The sequence below is a fragment of the Uranotaenia lowii genome, chromosome 2, assembly GCF_029784155.1.
Source record: "Uranotaenia lowii strain MFRU-FL chromosome 2, ASM2978415v1, whole genome shotgun sequence".
NCBI classification, from domain to species: domain Eukaryota; kingdom Metazoa; phylum Arthropoda; class Insecta; order Diptera; family Culicidae; genus Uranotaenia; species Uranotaenia lowii.
This window is the reverse complement of record NC_073692.1, coordinates 60,428,371-60,449,293: the sequence shown is the minus strand read 5'-3', so window position 1 is coordinate 60,449,293 and position 20,923 is coordinate 60,428,371. Positions and strand designations below refer to the sequence as shown.

General features: G+C 33.7%; 1 protein-coding gene across 1 annotated transcript; it reads right to left on the bottom strand.

Moving 5' to 3' along the window:
• Positions 1-5,438: 5,438 nt before the first annotated feature.
• Positions 5,439-20,259, bottom strand: LOC129747884 (uncharacterized). The gene is made up of 2 exons (XM_055742267.1): positions 19,441-20,259; positions 5,439-5,918 (listed from the first exon to the last, which is right to left on the bottom strand). Exons 1-2 carry the CDS (start codon positions 20,138-20,140, stop codon positions 5,623-5,625), a joined length of 996 nt encoding a protein of 331 aa, XP_055598242.1. The 5' UTR covers positions 20,141-20,259; the 3' UTR covers positions 5,439-5,622.
• Between the last annotated feature and the right edge of the window lie 664 nt (positions 20,260-20,923).

Here is a 20,923-nt window from a genome sequence, read left to right as displayed (position 1 = left end):
ATTTGGAAGCGATTGAAAGTATTAGGTATAGAAACCATTTTCGGACTTAAAAACGGCTACACACAAAATTTGACGTTGATCGGTTCAGAAGTTTCGGAAAGTTGTTCGGATTGTGTCATATTTTTTATTAATTTTGTATGAAAGCCCACCCTCCATTAAGTCGGAGCGGCTCAGTAGTTTTCGAGTCTATAGGGAACAGACAGACAGACAGACAGACAAACATTCATTTTTTAGGGGAGAGTGGGAATGCTTGATCCCCTTTTTTCACCATATCTTTTAGGAATAAAATAGTAACTTGCACCCTTGTACATTTTCTGACAGCGTGTTATTTCGAGTTCCTATGCTCCAAAAATTAGACCGCTACTTGAAACTGTAGATGAACTAGAAGCATTTTCGTAGGAGTAAAAAAATTGCAATATTTTGGCAGCTAAGCGAGACTAGATCCTCTAATTAGGGAGACTTGATCCTTTATTCAGGAAACTCTAATCCTTGGAAAAAAAAAATCAAACAAAATCCCAAAATAGAATGTTAATTGACTATTTTGGTCATGTTTGTTCTCATTTAACAATTTATAACTGTCAGTCTCAACTCTAATGGCATTGCATACTTAAAAAAAGAGAAAATTAATTTTGGCCCATTTCTTCAGACAATTGTTGGATAAAAATGAGTTGTTGGATAAATATAAGTAATCTCGTAATCAGCAATGATCTCGATCCACTTAGAAGAAGAATATACCGTTTTGAACTGTAGGGAGCCATTGTACCTATAATCAACATTTTAGAAAACTTTCTCTGAAAAAAGATGAGAGTTTTCCATTGTTCATATTACACTCGAACGATTATATTGGAATAAAAATTTTCGTTATAATTTTTCCATGTAAAGAACATTTCGTAATGATGAAAAAAGATTTTCAAGTTACATTTTGTGAAGTTTTCAAAGTTCAATGACTCAATCAATTATTTTGTCAAAATTTTTTGAGCTCTAAGCATTGTTGTTTTGCTCCTTTTGGCACATTTTGCTAGAACATTTGATCTTAGTAAGGCATTCCAGTTTCGAGATAAAGCTGAGGAATCAGGTTTTCCCAGGGATCTAGTAACCTCTTTCTCCCCTATGTATAGATAAATTTCACATTTCAGAATAGATATGCTCAGGTTAGCAAAAAGCGCAAAGATAATGTTAAGATACCTCAGGTTTTGTCCTCAATATGTTAGAGTTCTATGATTTTATACTAGAACTGGTCCCTTTATCAATCGCTTTATTATCAATTCATCACTATCGGTTGGAATTGAATATATTAAACTGAACAGAATGCCAATTTTTTCATAAATATTTCTTGATCCTCATAATAAAATAGAGTTATAGAACAATTGAAAAAAAATTGTTTATGACCTTTGGAAATAAAAGTTGTGTTCTGTAAAACCAAGCTTTTTTACTGTTTCAATATGAGTTCTTAATCTTTTTGAATTCATAACCCACATTTTTGTTTAAGGACTTTTTGGTTTCTGAAGACCATAAAAATCAAAAATAGCAGACATTTGGGTGATTTCAAAATGGTATAGTTTATGAAAATCGGTGCAGTAGTTTTGATTTTATAACCAAAATAATAACCCGGGTCTCTATGACCGTAATCGGCTAATCAACCTTTTTTGCTGGGAGACTCATGTATCTAGCCTTAACCATTCCTTAAATTTCCCTTCGAGAAAGTACAGTTTGGGTCGTATATACCCTAACCGCTAAGGAAGGTTTATGGGGAAAATAACAAAATGAATACTTCTGAAAATTTTACCAAGAAGTCAAATTTACCCAAGATTTCCGTTAAAAAAAATTATCTTAAAAATACTTTACACTTTTGCCAAAAGAGTCCACCGATTTTTGATGAATTTTTGGGTACCTATAACTAGAGATGATAGAAAACAATCAGTTTTCAAATTAAGGCTCCTCGGAAAAATGTGAATTTAGTTTGTATTTAGTAGTTATGATTGTGAATTATTATTTAAGTTTTGGAGATAAAATAGAATATATATCGCTGAAAACTGTAGGGGAGAGTGGGGATACTTGATCCCTTTTTCTTATTTTCACCATATCTTTTTGGAAAAACTTAGCAACTCGCCGTCTTTGACATTTTCTAACAGCTTGTAACTTCAAGTTTCTATGCTCCAAAAATTAGAACGATACTTGAACCCATTGATGAACTAGAAGCATTTTCGTGGGAGTAAAAAAACTGCGATTTTTCTGAAGTTAGGGGAGACTTGATCCCCTATTGAAGGAGACTTGATCTTTTATTCAGGAAGCCCTAATCCTTGTATAAAAATCAAACAAAACCCCAAGATAGAATGTTAATTGACTATTTTGGTCATGTTTGTTCTCATTTCACAATTTATAGCAGACATAAGAAGAAAATTCTATAACTTTGTTTCAACGCTAAAAACATTGCATACTTAAAGGCGCTATTTTTTATAATTAAGAGAAAATTAATTATTTTTGATCTTTTCTTCAGACAATTGTTTGATAAATATTAGTTTTTGGATAAATATTTGTAATTTCGTAATCAGCAATCATAACGATCAATTCAGAAGAAGAATATGCCGTTTGGAAGGGGGATCAATTGTACCCAAATCTAGGGGATCAATTGTACCCATAATCAACATTTTAGAAAACTTTTTCTGAAAAAAGTTGAGAATTTTCCATTGCTTTGAAAATATGGCATTATGAAGTTCATTTTACGCTCGAACGATTGATACATTGGACCAAATATTTTTTTCATAATTTTCCCATGTAAGGAACATTTTAAAGTGATGAAAAAAGATCCTCAAGTTACATTTTGTGAAATTTTTCAAACAAAGTTCAATTACTCAAACAATTATTTTGTTAAAAACTTTAAAACTACAAGCATTGTTATTTTGCTCATTTTGGCACATTTTTCTAGAACATTTGATCTTTGTAAAACATTCCAGTTTCGAGATATAGCTAAGGAATCAAGTATCCCCAGGGATCAAGTATCCTCATTCTCCCCTATTGATGAATACAGACCCCGTTCGTTTTTGGCAACATTCGATTTTGGCAACATTCGATTTTGGCAACATCCGATTTTGGCACATGTGCCAAAATCGAACGGTTTTTCGAAGCGACATTACCTTTTAGTTTTCTCTATAACAGGACCAATATAATTTAGAAAAACATAAAAAAACGTTTTTGCGTTCAGAAATGGTGATAGAATACAACAACAAAAACAAAAGTTTTTTAAAAAATTTATTAAGTACTCAAAAATTACAAAAAGATGAAATTTTTAAAAAAATCAAAAACAAATACAAACAAAAGACTAAAAATGTCAAAATCATCTTAAAAATGATAACAAATGACAAAAACAACAAAAATGACAAAAAGTAACAATGATTAGAAACAAAACAATAGTAGTGCAAAATGCATCAAAAACCTGAGAAAAAAAACTATAAAAAAACTAAAAATGGTCGGAAATTGACTTAAAATAACGTTGATGATAATAAAAATAGTTGTTTTGTAAAAATAAGAGAAAAGAGTTTCAGAAAAAAACCGTTCGATTTTGGCAACATTCGATTTTGGCAACACAAAATGTTCGGGCATGTTGCCAAAAACGAACGGGGTCTGTACTTATTTTCCCTTTTTTTGAAATTAACTGCCCGGATTGTGGCAGGTTTTTAGTTCAAATTGCCCGAATTTCCCGCCCTGGATACCTGCGCAGAAAAATTCTGGCAACCTTATTTTAAGAGAATAAACTCTTTTGTTTAATTAAAACTCCAATTGGATGGAAAGTATTGAATAATCAAAAGAACATCAACTAGGAACAGTTCTAAGGTTTAATAAAAATTCCAGCGTTCGCGATTATTTCGAATCGATTTTTTTACGCTAGAGAAAGGGGCGGGGGCGATCAAACCCGGTAACCCTCCTCCCATTGGACCGCGCATGGTAAGCTCTCGTTTTCAGAATGATGGATTTTGAGAAAAATATGTACAATAATTTTTATCTTCTTCTCTTGTATAAAAAATATCTTGTAAATCTTTTAATTTTTATTTTGGAAAATATGCACGATAGAACTTCATAAAGGCAGCACAACGCTGTTAAAATTTTGTTTGTCGAATCACTTCGAACTTAGCTATCACCAAAAAAAATGTACCATTTCTAACTGAGCTTTACCTGTTTATATATTTTAATATTCTGGAACATAAGTCACTGTGTCAAGTTTTTGTATGAACATGTACAGCACTTTTCTAACATAAAGGGTGATACGGTCAAAATTTGGTCAATATCAGCTTGACGTATTTCTTTCAATTTTGCATTTAAAACACCTGAACACCTCTCATTTGAAGGTGTGTGTGTATAAACTGGGTTTTGGTCACCGTTCCTTTTATCTTCTCGATTTTCGATTGATTTTTCTCGGTGATTTTAAAATAACTTCCATTTAGTTTAGTTTCTGAAGATGGTTGAATATTTTTAATAAAGTAAACCGAAACGTAAACTAAATGGAAGTTGTTTTAAAATCACCGAGAAAAATCAATCGAAAATCGAGAAGAAGAAGGTGTGTGTGTAGAATGTTGCTCCTGTTTTCATTTTGGAATTCACTCTTCAGATGTCATAATGCCCTCTGTTGTGTTGTGCCGTCCAAGAAAGAAGAGCAGCGTATTAAAATTTTGCTCGCGCATCGCGAAAATCCGAGCTACTCGCACGCAAAGCTGTCAAAATCGCTAAAAGTTGCCAAATCAACCGTTACAAATGTAATTAAAGTGTTTGGGGAACGTTTGTCGACAGCCAGGAAGTCTGGATCGGGGGGAAATCGAAAACCGGAAGCCGCTGAGACGACAAAGAGAGTTGCCGGTAGTTTCAAGCGAAACCCTAACCTCTCTCTCCGAGATGCCGCAAATAAGCTGGGTGTATCGTCTACAAGTGTGCATCGAGCTAAAAAACGAGCCGGACTATCGACTTACAAGAAGGTAGTGACTCCAAATCGCGATGATAAACAAAATACGACGGCCAAAGCGCGATCCCGGAGGCTGTACACGACGATGCTGACGAAGTTTGACTGCGTGGTAATGGACGACGAAACCTACGTCAAAGCTGGAACAAGGTGGCTGTACAAAATCTGATGGCAGGGGTTAAGCGTAAGGCCCGGAAATTCGGATTTGGAAAAGCAGAAGCCTAACTGAATATTTTTCCAGAATTTTATACTAATTAAACTTGAAAAAGAAATTAGATTTGATTTTTTAAATAAACGATTTCACCGATTTACACGCGTTTTCCCTTGACAAAATTTTGACCGTATCACCCTTTATGTAAAAACCTATAGAAACATTAAGTCGTATTTAGATGTAACCAATCAAGTAATGGGGCGTGACATTGAGTAAAGATGAATCTGCTCATACTCATAAAATGAAATACTGAATTTATTTTACGATATGTACATCATCTGGAAGATGCAATTGAAAAAAAAACACTTACAACTGCTACATTCTTACAATCTTATAAAATATGACTTACACTGTTGCTCGATAAAAAAATCGAACCTTTCGTGATTGAAACGGTAAGCAACCGGAACAGAACAACAATATTTAAAAATGATTAATAACCTCCCCGTGAAATAAAAAGTTGCATCTAATCGTGGTGTTGTTTATATGGGAGGTCCACCTTGTTGTCAACATTTTTTCGCTTTGAATATGGTGTTGGAAGTACGGGATTCGAAGGTGCCCGGTCCCACGGATTGTGCGGTACCGATGGAGGAGTTGGCTCTTGTTGTGACCCGTGATGATAGCTGTGACCGGATGAAGGATAAACGTTACAGTAGCAGGTTTTTTGCCAGTTGATTCCGCTGTTGCTGCTTCCACCCCCGGAAGGAGGTGGTGGGTCTGGGTGGTGTTGACTCACGTGATACGGAACATAGATGGGGGTGCCTAAGTGGGAAGAGAAAGTGGCAAACACATTTAGTCAAAAACTTGTCCCTACATGTTAAAATTGTTAAAATATCTTGGTGGAATTTCATTCATATAAAAGAAAAATTTCCCTGCTAGCCCTGTAGTGGTGATGAGTTGTTGTAGCATACCTGTGGGTGCACCTTCTAAACCAGCCAGCCAAAGAGAAAGCCACTCAATGCACTTTGTGTGACTTATTTAGATTCGATTTGTGTGTACTTATGTCAGGGCCGTAGAAAGAACCGACTTGTGAATTTATTCTATGAATTAAAAAAAAAACTTAAAAACATACTATTTTTGAAACTAAATGATTATTTATGTTTGTGTACTTTTACATTAAATTATTTAATCGTTGCTTTAGAAAATACGTTCAAATATCTTTAAAATGGTGATCTTAATTTCTATTATGAACCCTTAAATTACAAAATATGGAATTTACTTTCATCGATGCACAATGGTGAAAAAATGTACAAACCGCGAAGAAAATCAATTCCTTTCGTCTTACATAATCCAAATCTACGAAAATATACTTTCCTTTAGTGAAAATTTCCGGAAAATCGATTGGACATAGTTTCAGTCGCCACACAAGCTCACGAACGGAGATATAGTGCCTTTTTTGCCCCCAATTCCCTTATATTTTGTGAACATTGCAGAAAAAACACTGTTTTGAACTAGAGAATTTTGTACGAAAACAGACCTATCGTGTGTAATTTTTTCTTAGGAATCGAATGAAGGCTGTTTGAGTCACCGCACGCTTCAGAAAATTGAGTTATGGCTGTTTTACCTTGAATTCCCCTACATTTTTCAAATTGTTATGAAAATGCATGTTTGGACTTGAAATTTTTGAATCTAATCGGACGTATCTTGTGTGATTTTTTCCGAGGAATTCAAAAAGGGGTATTTGAGCCAACGCACGCTTCAGAGAATGGAGTTATGACTGTTACCCTCAAGTCCCCTATATTTTTCAATTATTTCAGAAAAATGCATGTTTGGACTTGAAAATTTTGAACCAAATGGGTTGTTTCTTATGCGTTTTTTTCCAAGGAATCCAACGAAGCCTATTTGAGCCACCGCACGGATTGAAAACAGGAGTTATGGCTGTTTTACCCGCAATTCCCTTTCATTTTTCAAATAGTTCAGAAAATCCAGCCGTAACTACTGTTTCCGATGCGTGCGGTGAAGCAATGGTGTTCGTTGGATTCCTCAAAAAAAAATCACACAAGATAAGTCCCATTTGGTTCAAATTTTTCAAGTTAGAACATGCTATTTCTGAGCTATTTGAAAAACGTTGAAAGTAAAACAGCCATAACCCCTGTTTCCAATCCGTGTGGTGGCTCAAAAAGGCTTCGTTGGATTCCTTGGAAAAAAAACACATAAGAAACAACACATTTGGTTCAAAATTTTGAAGTCCGAACATGCTTTTTTTCTGAAATAATTGAAAAATATAGGGGAATTGAGGGTAAAAACAGTCATAACTCCATTTTCTGAAGCGTGCGGTGACTCAAACAGCCTTCATTCGATTCCTCAGAAAAAATTACACACGATAGATCTGTTTGTGTTGTCAGTGTTTTTCTGCAATGTTCACAAAATATAAGGGAATCAGGGGCAAAAAGGCATTATATCTCCGTTCGTAAGCTTGTGCGACGTCTGAAACTATGTCCAATCGATTTTCCGGAAATTTTCACTAAAGGAAAGTATATTTTCATAGATTTGGACCATGTAAGACGAAAGGTATTGAATTTCTTCGCGGTTTGTACACTTCTTCCCCATTGTGCATCGATGAAAGTAAATTCCATATTTTGTAATTTAAGGTTTCATAATAGAAATTAAGATCACCATTTTAAAGATATTTGAACGTATTTTCTAAAGCAACGATTGAATAATTTAATGTAAAAGTACACAAACATAAATAATCATTTAGTTTCAAAAAAGTATGTTTTTAAGTTAAAATGCTTTATTTGTTTAAGAGTCTGTTAGGTTAGGCTTATTTGAATTGAGTTTAAAATATGTTTTTTGGCAAAGCCTTCAAATTACTTACAAAAACGTAATCTATACTCAAACTTAATAAACTTAATCATTCAAACTCTTGAGTAATTTTAAAGATCTTAACAATTTCGATGAAAATAAATTTAATTTCAAAAATAAAAATTAGAGATTACATTTTTTGGTTCAAATCTGGTTTCTACAGACTTGAACCCAATTTATAATTTAAGATTGAAATTCGGCTTTTCAAAAAACTTTAATATGATTAATGTTAAGCAATACACAGGAAAAATTAGAATTTTGTGCAATGTTATACCTAGATGAAGATAGCAAAATATTTCTTCATCGGCTAATGTCAATTCCATGATGATAGTTCTGTGGAAGACATTAAAAAAAAGATTTTTTGCATAAAACAAAACTTCCAAACTTTAAAAGAAGCTCAAACACTTATTTATATTTGTGATTTTCAGCTAAATTGTATGCCATGTTTTAGGGCCTTCATTCGTAAATCTATATTTCGAACTCTGTAGTTGTGGGTTTAATATGAATTCATTATTTTAATAATGTGTTTATGTTTGATCTGAATTTCGAATCTGAATTAAAATATGAATTTCGAATAATCAATCGGATTCAATAATGCTTCACCGTTCTGAGACTTTGCTATAATAGATTTTTTCATTTTCAAGAGTTAAGTTAAAAAACTTGAGACTAAAAGCCGAATATCAACCTACTAAAAGAAAATTGTTATCAAAATATAGATAACGCAAATGATTTTCGTAAATTTTGAATTCAACTGCAAATACAAATTTGAACCTGGATTTCGAAGCAACTTTTCTGAATTAAGAATCCTAAACTGGATACAAAATACGAAATATGTTAATAAAAAATACAATTTTAAGTAGTATGGGACTGTGGAACCAGAACCTCTGAAATGAGTTTAATGTAGGCTTGCCAGACACTTTCAGAAAAAAAGCAGGACATGTAACTTTAAAATTTGACAGATACAAATTTGAAGAGAAAAAACATTTACAATAAAATTTCACAATATAAATCACATCCTTTTATCGATCTTCCCAGGGTTTTTTTTAATCAGAAATGTATATCTCAGTCTCGATACTTTTTAGCAATCTTATTTCCAAATTTAATTTAAAAGAGCGAAATAAAGTCACTGAAATATTAAAGTGTTACAATGTCATTACTTGGTTTCTCATCATTTATTTATTATTTATCAAGGGTTTTATTTTATGAACCCTTGATGATTCACAGTTAAAATGAAAGGTATTATTGGAAAGAATCAACACACAGCATTCTTTCATAATCAGTGTCAATGTCAATTGGTAAAAAAATAAAGGCATATTCGTTGAAAAGGTTGAAAATAATAGGATAACAATTTCTAAAATTTCGAAGACTTATTTTTGTTATTGTTGAAGCAATTGTTTTTGATTCTTTTTATAACAGAAGTAAGTAATTTACTTACTTCAAGAGAAAGCATTTTTCAATTTGTCTTTGTAGAAAAGCTAAAATAATGGGTAGTATGAAAGTTCGTGAGTTAAAATACTTAAGAAGGGGAGAGTGGGGTAACGTGGGCCACTTTGAATATCTCAGATGTGATAAAAGATAAAAATCTCTATCCAACTGTCATCGACGTTGCTTTCGCTTTGCGTAAGCATATTTTTTACATGTTGTTGACTTAAACACGCATCATATGCTTCTTTTATTTATCAAGCTTAAAAAGTTAAAAAAAATTACTTACATAATCAAACAAACACTCGCTAATCGCATCGATGGGGAGCCTTAAGTTCTTAACAAAAATATGCTCATACGCTTATGATCTTACTTTATGAAAAATATTTCGGTCATCCTTTATAAGGAGGTTTCAGTAAGGCCGCATTTTTTTTCTTTGATTCCTTGTTTCAAAAAATTCAGAAAAAAACAGGATATTTTACCCAAAATCCGGTTTCAACGTTTACAAAGCTTAATAGTTATAAAATGTTTCGTAGTGTTTAATAGAAAGAAAGTGAATTTTTGGCGTTCGAATCGGAGGAATAAATTTTTCAGAAGCTGCGGTGAAGAGGTCTGTTGCTACGCCTCCCGGACCAACTCAAAAAGACTGAAGTCCAGCTTCTCCGTTCATCCAAGGACGTTCAAAAGCTAAGTACATTGCAAATTTATGCATTATTCGTTATTATTAATAATTCTCAAATGATGTTTTATATTATTTAAAAAAAAATGAATTTTAGAGGTTTTGACACCGTAAATATTTGCAGGCAGGAAATATTTCGTTCGGAATTTCGGAAACATTTCAAAATCCAAGTTTTAGAAACTTATATGCTAGTCGAGATGAAAGTTCTATAGGAACTAATTTTGAGAATAAACTTTATATACCCCTTCAGTCCACGTTCAAATAATGTGTTTGACTTAAGATTTTTTTCATAAGACTGAACAAATAAATAAAAAACGTATAAAGATACATAAGAAAATTTAGTCTAGAATCATTAAACATCATTTGAGAAAATTTATAATTCTTTATATTTATAGTCTGCATTTTTATTATATTACTAGCTGACCCGTTGTGCTTTGCTACACCTTCTGAAAATAAGTGTAATTTGTAAAAATTTATTCCAATTTAGATTTTAGAGAGCGTTTGGGGTATTTTTTGGAGTTGAAAAATAAGCTATAGAAATTTGAAAAAAAAAAACGATGAAGAGGATTTTTAATAACCATTTTCAAACAGCTTTTTACACCATCCCCGCCTACGAAGCAGTTTAAATATCTATCCTTTTCGCGCCAAAATTAAGTTAAAAAATGTTTTGCCATATTCCAAACTCGTGGACATGAGACATTATAGCTTGAAGTTTTCCAAAACAGCACTTATCATGGTAATGAAAAATATTTTAAATTAGTTATGTATAAAATACAGTGCAAATTTTTTTTTTAATTAATTTACTACGGCAAAAAATCTAAATATTCAAAAAAAATGTCAAATGCAGAAAGTCAAATATTAAAAAATGCTGGCTAAAACAAACTATTAAGTTTACATTTGTCCTGTATATTTGGGCAAGTGTCAATGCAAAGCTTAATTACAGATGCGTCAGTGTAATGGCTTTAAAATGGATTTAATACGTATTCCTGTTTTTTGGTCTATCAAGTTTCACTGATATATCTGCAGTATTATTATGTTTTTACTCCACTTTTAACGAATGCCGTTCAAAGGGAAAGACAAAGGTCATTTACACAGACATTTAAGAATACTGGTTCTGGTCTTCCCAACATATTGAATCATTTTGAAGATGAATTTCTTAAAAATTCGACATTTGCCCTTGCCCCACCGTGTAAGTTGACAGGAGGGAATATTGTTTTTAACACTTTAAGGGTATACTAAAAATGTCTCATAAAAATTTTGCATCCAGTTAAATATCAGTTCTAAAGTCTCTCTTTTCAAAAACGAAGCGGATCAAAAGTCTCTTTTATGCAGCCAAGTAACACAAAAACACTTTTGAATTGGTATGTAATAAAAAAGTACTATGGTTTGTTCAGAATTATTAAAAATAAAAAGCTCCCAGTTTCATTTCTAAATTCGTTTCAGTTGTGTTTTTGTGCCGAAGTAACAATTTCTAGAAGAAAACATAATTTTTAATTTTTTTTTAACAGAAAAAGTTGAACGTTTGAACATGTTCTAATGTTCCTTGAATGAAAAGTCGAACGCTACCTACATTAACACGAACTAAATATGGAAGAATTTTTGCAAATCTTTCAATTGGTTTTGATTCGATTGATAAAATATCAATCTGTGTCACATCTAGGCGTCATTTATTAACACGTGCAATTAAGCAAGGAAAAAAGACATCTAGGTTGCATATCACCCCCACGTGCATAAAAAACATAGGTACTTGGTTGAGCAAGAGGCGCCTGATTGTTAAATTTTTCCAGCGATCAATGAACAGTATGCTTTACTATCCACTTGCGACGACGTTTGCTTGACCATAGAGACGAAAAACAAACCCCTCAAATAAAAGAAAATCTATAAAAATGGATGCCATGACTTTTCAATTTCAGATTTTGGCAAAACAAATGTTTACCTATGTTTTATTCGATCGACAAAATATCAATCTGGGTCTCATATAGGCGTCATTTATAACCATGTGCTGTACAAATGAGCTAGGAATCAAGTAGAAAAAAATCACATCAAGGCTTCATATCGCCACCCCATGCATTGAAAATATTCTTGGTTGAGAAATACGCGCCAAAATATTCCCACTGATCAGTATGCTATGCCGTCGCTATCCTTTTGCGACGTTGGCTCGACGCCTCGACCTTGGAGACGAAAAACAAACCGCCCAAAGGAAGAAAAATCTCGAGAAAATGGATGTCATGACTTTAATTTGGTTCGAAAAACTACAAATTTTGTATGGAAGCCCCCCCTTCCTTAAGTCAGATGGAGTTTTGACTATTACAGAAACCATCCCCGGCCTCAAAAACCCTCAGATGCCAATTTTGACGATGATCGGTTCAGTAGTTTTCGAGTCTATAGGGAACAGACAGACAGACAAACATTCATTTTTATATATATAGAAGACTAGCTGATCCCGTAAGTCGCTACTATTACTATTACTTGAAATTCAAATTAAACTGTTGATTGGATTTTTATTAAAATTTATGTGAGAGTGTTTTCTTCTCGATTGGTTGCAAAATCTAGACATTATGGCAGAAACATGTACTATTTGTTTGTGTGCACGACTCTTTTGCTTGACCTTCACACTTAAATTGGTATCAATTAACTGCCTCCAACAAAGGTATTGCACAAAACACTGAACTTTCAATGAAACCCTCTTTTTCTGTCCCATAGCCCAAAATTCGATAATTGAAACCAATTTTACGTTCCTCAAAACACCCTTGTGCCATTTTTTCTTTTCAAATTATATGTAAAATTACGTCAGAAACTTGAAAACAGTGATCAGTGAATATAGACGCCCCTTTCGCCGACCCTTGACATGGAATATGCTACCTGGAGTCAATTGCTCATAGTTTATAACCCTCATCTGAACATTTTCATCTCAATCCGATGCATGATCACGTCAATATCGCGAAAACAGTGAGCAACTAACACGACGGCCTTTTTTTGACCACGATTCAAAACTTGACACCTGAAATCAATTATCTTTTCTGCTAAACTCCCATGTGCCAATTTTCATTACAATTCTATGCTCAATCAAGAGAATATCGTAAAAACAGTGAACAGATAATAACCCCTTTTGCCGACCCCTGAGTCAAGATTTGAAACCTGAAAGCAAAAGAGCGTCCCTCAAAACACCTATGCGGAAATTTTCATCTCAATCCAATGTAGAATAACGTCAAAATCGCATAAACATTAAAGTTGGGCATGGACGACTCCTTCAGCCGACTTCTGATCCGCAATTCGAAACTTGAAATCGATTGCTCGTCTTTCAAAACACTCATGTGCAAATTTTCATCACAATCCAGTGTATAATAACACCAATATCGCAAAAACATAAATCAGTGAATATGGACGACCCCTTTGGCCGACCCCTGACCCTAAATTTGATAGCTGTAATCGATTGCCCCTCTCTCAAAACACTCATGTGCAAATTTTCATCACAATCCAGTGTATAATAACACCAATATCGCAAAAACATAAATCAGTGAATATGGACGACCCCTTTGGCCGACCCCTGACCCTAAATTTGATAACTGTAATCGATTGCTCGTCTCTCAAAACACTCATGTGCAAATTTTCATCACAATCCGACGGAATTTAACGTCAATAACGTGAAAACAATATTTGTCTTGTATGGACGACCCCTTCAGAAGGGGTCGTCCAAAAATCTAAAAACATTTTTCATCATTCCTGGTCCTAATGAGCATCCATGCCAAATTTCAGATCTCTAGCTCTTAAGATGGCTGAGTCTATAGAGGACAAACAAACAAACAAACAAACATACAGATAATTGATTTTTATATATATAGACTAGCTGATCCCGTACGAACTTCGTTTCGCTTTAAATCATTGGTACGTCAAAATGAGTTTAGAAAATGAATTCGAAACATTTTTTCGACAATTTTGGGGAAAAAATTCAACAGTGTTTAAAGTCGCTACTATTACTATTACTTGACATTCAAATTAAACGGTTGATTGGCTTTTTATTAAAATTTATGTGAGAGTGTTTTCTTCTCGATCGGTTGCAAAATCTAGACATTATGGCAGAAACATGTACTATTTGTTTGTGTGCACGACTCTTTTGCTTGACCTTCACACTTAAATTGGTATCAATTAACTGCCTCCAACAAAATTATTGCACAAAATACTGAACTTTCAATAAAACCCTCTTTTTCTGTCCCAAATTGAGTCAAGATTAGAAACCTGAAAGCAAGAGAGCGTCCCTCAAAACTCCTATGCGAAAATTTTCATCTCAATCCAATGTAGAATAACGTCAAAATCGCAAAAACATTTAAGGTTGGATATGGACGACTCCTTCAGCCGACTTCTGATCCGCAATTCGAAACTTGAAATCGATTGCTCGTCTTTCAAAACACTCATGTGCAAATTTTCATCACAATCCGGTGTATAATAACACCAATATCGCAAAACATTAATCAGTGAATATGGACGACCCCTTTGGCCAACCCCTGACCCTAAATTTGATAACTGTAATCGATTGCTCGTCTCTCAAAACACTCATGTGCAAATTTTCATCACAATCCGACGGAAAATAACGTTAATAACGTGAAAACAATATTTGTCTGGTATGGACGACCCCCTTCAGAAGGGGTCGTCCAAAAATCTAAAAACATTTTTCATCATTCCTGGTCCTAATGAGCATCCATGCCAAATTTCAGATCTCTAGCTCTTAAGACGGCTGAGTCTATAGAGGACAAACAAACAAACAAACAAACAAACATACAGATAGGGTAACGGACCTATTTTGGACCGCTTTGGGAAGTGGCTATGCTATTTTCTGGAATAAAAAAGCATATGTTACCATTTCCGACTGCTTTATCCGTTCATTACGAAGATCAAAGCTTTTTCTATCGAAAAATATCGTCGTTTGTTGCAATGTTATAAGATTTAAGCCTAAAAACACGTTTCTTCAATCATTACTCTGGTCAGTATTTTGGACCACCAGGTTTCTATTTTGGACCACCCTTTGGACCTATTTTGGACCACTTCTAAAACTAAATAAGTTTTTATTCTAAATTTTGCTATATTTCGACAGTGATTGATGCGCAATTATGTGAATTATTCAGATAATTTTTTCTTTTCTTATTGTTATAGACTAGTCAAGTTTTGTTTGTTCGATAAGAATAGAATAAAAACAGTAAAATTTCTGTTATATAGTGTGTTCCAAATATTATGAAAATTCTGACAGCACACTGAAATAGCGAAGAAATTTGTTCTGCAGTTGGCCAGTTGGCTTATCTTCAGGCTCAATTTTTAGAACGCAAATCTCCTTCAGGCGACCCAATGATAAGTTGAGAAAGTCTGAGATCATGAACTTCGCGACATCAATTTGTGCATTTTGACTTTCTAAACCTTAGTGGATTTATTTTGGCTTACGTTCTGTAGATAAATTCAAAAAGATAAAAATGTGTGAGATTTATGCTATTTTTTTAGCCATCTAAAAGCCAGATTTTTTTTCACAAAAATTCAGTTTCATGTTTGATACTAACTTTGTTCTATATTATTTGATAAAATTGTTCTAACATTAACTGAGATATTTCAACTGTTAGAAAAATTAAACTCGTTGCATACTTGCAGATTTGTTGTCGTTTTTTTTCAAACCCCTCCTTTAGACGGGTTTTATAATTCGTTTCTTCTACCTACCCAAGTTTTTTTTCCTCGAAAATCATTCCTGAATGCACTCATTTTACTGGCAATCCTAAATGGTTGAAACTTTTAGACCAAACTTTCAATAATTTTTCATAAAGCATAAAAAACAATGACTTAATTAAAAAATTGGTACAAGTCCAAGTTTTCATGTTTTGAGGCTTTTTCAAGCTGTAGCTTTTAACAAATGCTTATCAAACAGTTGCCATTGATGTAGATTGTTAGATTAACATGATTCAAAGCATAGTGCACAAAAAGTAATTTAAAATGATGATTGGTTTGGTTTTATGCCGATTAAAGTGAATCTCGTCTAATGGCGAGTTTGGGTTTTGGCAAGTTGATTAAATAAAATCATGCTCAAATTCCAAATTTTATTCATAATGAGTGATTGAAATAGTGTGCATTATTCTTTCATATCGTCGTACAACGTTGTTTTACGTTCATGAACATTTAACAGCAAGTTTAATACCCAGGTTATGTTGAGTGGTCCAAAATAAGTCCCTAAGGAATAAAGTAGGACCTATTTTCGACATGGGTCAAATTGCTATTAAAAACAGTTATTTTGCTTTTTCGAGCTTGCAAAATAGTTTTCTCGTGTTTTATCATAGCTGTGAACATGTTTGTATTTGTAAAATTCATCACAGTTATGCAGCAAACCTCTTGAAAGTTGGCTCCAAAAATGGCACGTCCTCCTGAAATAGCCCTGATTTGGTCCAACTGTGGAAAATCAAAACTTTATTTTCAATTTTCTCTCCGTTAAAAGCTTAAATAAAATTTTCGATGTGATTAAAATCATAAGAAGTAGCTTTAAATAGATTTGTTCAAAATTTTTATGGATAACATGATTTATGGGAGAAATATTGGAAAACAGCTAAAAGGTGGTCCAAAATATGTACCCGGTCCAAAATAAGTCCGTTACCCTAATTGCTTTTTATATATATAGATTATTTTACGATCTAAGCAACCGTCTATGCAAGCAATTTTACAAAAAAAATCTATTTATCAACTTTTTTTTTTGCAAAAATAGTTGAAATTACTTGATCTTTTTTTATTATTTAATAGCTAATCCATAAATGTACTGATTTTAGCTGAGAAATAAATTTCTTTTTAAATACTTCAAAATAAATGCAGATTTTTTTCAGGTTTCAGTAGTGTAGTGACAATAGTTTTGACCACACTAGTCAAAAGTGTATCCCAATTAAATTCTTTTACCCAAACCTCCAAACCAAAATTGTTTTGCTGGGATGCAGAGGTGACCTCGGTCCTAAAACACAAAATTGATCTTTCATCCTTTCCTACCTTTTCCAATTTATCCATTGACTACTAGGACGTGGCCGGCGCCGTTATTGATGTTCAAAGAGAGAGCATCAGGTTTGAGCATTGTGAATGTGTTGTCAATCCCAGGTTCCATTCATTTGACCTCTGAACAAAACTGATGGCCTCGGTCAATCATGGAGTAGCAACCATTGGTGATGTGGAACTCGTTTTACTAAGCCACGCCTGAGATCGTGGAATTCGAAATGTTTTTATTTTTTTATAATGATATTTTCCAAATTGAAAACATTTTAAAATAACTCAAACTTGCGTTGGTTAATTTATATGAATGAAAATGGTGATGAAGCATTTCGGATTCAATGATTAAAGGTGGATGTGAGTAGTTAATCAAGCTAAGCTAAGCTAAGCTAATATTTCGGTCATCCTATATAAGGAATTTTGAAAAAAAAATAACGTTCGCAAGCATACAATTGTTTCAAAATAACTAAATGAATTATGAAATTACAGTTTCGGGTCAACTCATAAACATTGCATGTTATTTGATCAATTTGGATTTAGTGGCCTACGATTCCTACCAATTTTCAAAATCCAAAAAAAAATACTTTTTCTAAAACAGTCAACACTTGGGGAAAATAACTTATCCAAAATTTAAAAAAAATTGCCTAATGATAATCTAAAAATGTAGAAAACCATACAATTTTTATTTTCGTTTTGTCTGCAATCTTCAATTATGGAACAAAAAAAAGTATGTCCATACTAAAATGTCCAAGCTACAAAAATATGAAGCAAAGATTGGCAACAAGCCGCAAAGTTTTTTAAAAGAACTTTCTGCAAATGGTTCCCTTAATTCAACATGTTTTCAAATTACATCATCTATAACTTTTTTAATTCTTAACTCCATATTTTTTAGTGTTTATTTTTTATCTCTTTTCAAGAGTCGTTTCGAGAATCACAGATGTGTTAGAGATTATAGTGAGGGAAACAACTCGTTTGTAGAAATTCGAATGGTTGCTTTTCCAATTATTTGAGAGTTAATAATTCTTTTTAAGTTTTTTAATTAAAATACCTCGTAGATTTTATTAGCAGTTTCTTTAGGAAATGTCTAGAAGCATCGGAGGTGTAGGTCAAACAAAGATTGCACCATTTTCCAAAAATGGCTCCTGATCCAAACCTCTCCCTTACCAAAACAACCCTTCCTGATATACTTGAGTATAGATTTGCAGACGTATAGACTGTTTCTAAAGCTGGTGATACTGCCTTATCATTGTTTCAGAGTTTTACAAAACAAGCTTTTGAAGAAAACTTGAATATATGGTTGATCCTAAAAAGTATCTTGCTATCAATCCTTCCCTGATCCCTCTTTGACTAATAGGACGTGGCCGGCGCCGTTATTGATATTTTCTTTTTTTTTAAGGATAGCATGAGTTTTGTGCATTGAGAATGAAATGCTTATCCCAAGCTGCATTCTTTTGGCCTTTGTACCAAATTGATAGCCTCGATCAATCACGGAGTAGCAACCAGTGGCGATGTGGAACTCGTGGAACTCGACAGCGATCATGAAATTCGAAGTGCATGATGAAATACTAGTATTTTTAAAGACTAATTAAAGCATTTCGGGCTTATTATTTAAGGTGGATATGAGTAGTCAAATAAGCTAAGCTAAGCTAACTGGTTTTTATGAAAACACCGCGAATGAGAAACCATAAAAGTCCTTTAAAGATCATTTCTACGAATATTCACTATCATTCAAAGGCGTCTAAAATCATTCCACTTCCAAATTTCTAAATTGTTAGTTGAATGTTGATTTTTTTTTAATAGATTTACTCTTTTTATCTAAGTTTTACAAATCTTCATTTATTTGATTTTTATCAATTTTAAATTTTTAATTGACCCTCGAATGACAGAAAAGGTCATATGTAGATACGAAAAATTCAATAAATTTTTAAAGAATTACCGTCAATCGGGGCATCATGCAACAGCAGGGTTAGATGCAACATTTGCTCACCACAACACTTATTAAATTTTTACTTTAAGATAATGTAACAAAGTTATCATTTAATGAATCAAAATGATGATGACATAGTTTCTCACATCTCATTTCAAGTTGCCACCCTCAACTGTAACTTGCCTAGATATTAAGAATCGAACAGTTAGTTTTTTTTAATTATTGTGTTTTTAAGGATATTTTTTGAGACCTATTTTTCTAAGTCATAAGCATTACTTCCAGATTTTTTCTCGGAACAAAATTTAGAATTTCTAGTACGTTTGAATGAGCAGCACTAATCAGTCTTATTTGTACTCTTAAACTTAGCTGTATAATTCGAATATAAATTCAGTAGTTGAAATTTTTAAAGATTGATCAAATTATAGTCTGTATTATAAAGTATAGCGCAACAAATGTACCTTTATGATCATAATCGATTCTCCGATAGTATGGACGTTCCGTAGTCCAGAAACCGGCGATACTCGGATGGAACCGATTCCAACCGTCATAATTGCCTCCTCCATGTCGACGTTCGTCGGTTTTGTAGATAAACGGTGGAACATCCTTAGGTTTATCGCCATTTAGAGTGATTTCCGGTCTACCAGTTGTCGAAGGTCTGGGAGTTTTGGTCGGTTTCGTCGGAACACCTGCCATCCCCTTGAAAACTGGCACACTTGCATTGTCACCATCTTCACTGTCTTCCTCCTCGTCGTCCTGATTGGCTTTCCCCTTGCCCTTTTTCGATCCATTCCCGTTATTATTTTTCTTCCCCAGGTCTACCCGCCCATCTACTGTGTTTGTTTCATTGATGGCTTCTTCGGAAATTTCAATCGTGATATCAGTTCTAACACCAACCGATGGCCTTTCCACTGATTCTGATCCGGAACTACCGGAACTTCCGGAACTGCTGTCTTCACTTTCCGGCTGAGACACCCGTTTCAATTTGGATGTATCAACGGTCACTTGAATTTTGGGATAATTTTTGTACACACTCACAAATCCACGATTATCATTCAAATCTTCGACTTCGGTAAAGTCAATTTGGGGCGATGGCTTAACGGCCAGGACCCCAGCAAAGGCCCAAACCGCCAAAAGTACAGCTCCGTAAAGCAACCGCATTTCGAAACTAATTACATTCAATCAGCCAAAAAAAAAAAATGAAAGAACAGAACCCGAATTCCGGTTCTGGACCACCGCAAGCAAAAACGAAAGATCTCTTACCGCGTCAAGCGACGAACTGTGACTGCTACCGGGTTCTGAGCCCAAATTGGATAAAATTGATTTGACGACCCCACGCGCGCCCGATGAGGCGTCGAAAATTCCGCGATGAGGCTCGTTTTCGATTCACCTGATGTTCAGCTGAGATGGGTTGGGATTTGTTGACGTTAGAATGTTCAGACAAAAACGACGACGGATGGGACTGGATGTGATCCTCCATCCATCAGAGATCTGTCAAGCTGAAACAATCGAGGCACTTTGATATGTTCCTGTTGTGCAAAGTTCTTGTTCTGAATGAGAAGGAGCTCGCAAACCTTTAATTGAGTGAAAATGAGGCTGTTGAAATAAACCGAAACATAAAAATTGAGCGAGATGATGTTCAAGTCGAAATCAAAACTTTGACAACACTTTTTATGACATCATTAAATGCTTTTAATATTCGAAGTTGTATTTTTATTTGCGTCAGTTCAAAGTAGTTGTGACTTGAAATATGTTCGTTCTTTGAAAAAAAAAATACAACTTTTAACGATTCAACAAAAATTCGACTTATAAATGTGGCTAAGTTTTGCATCAAAACCTAGACGCTTATTGATTGTGAAATATTTCTAGTCAAATTTGTATGGAATTATGAGATATTTTATTCGGAATGAACATTTTCGTTTTTAATACTTTTTATTTTCAGAA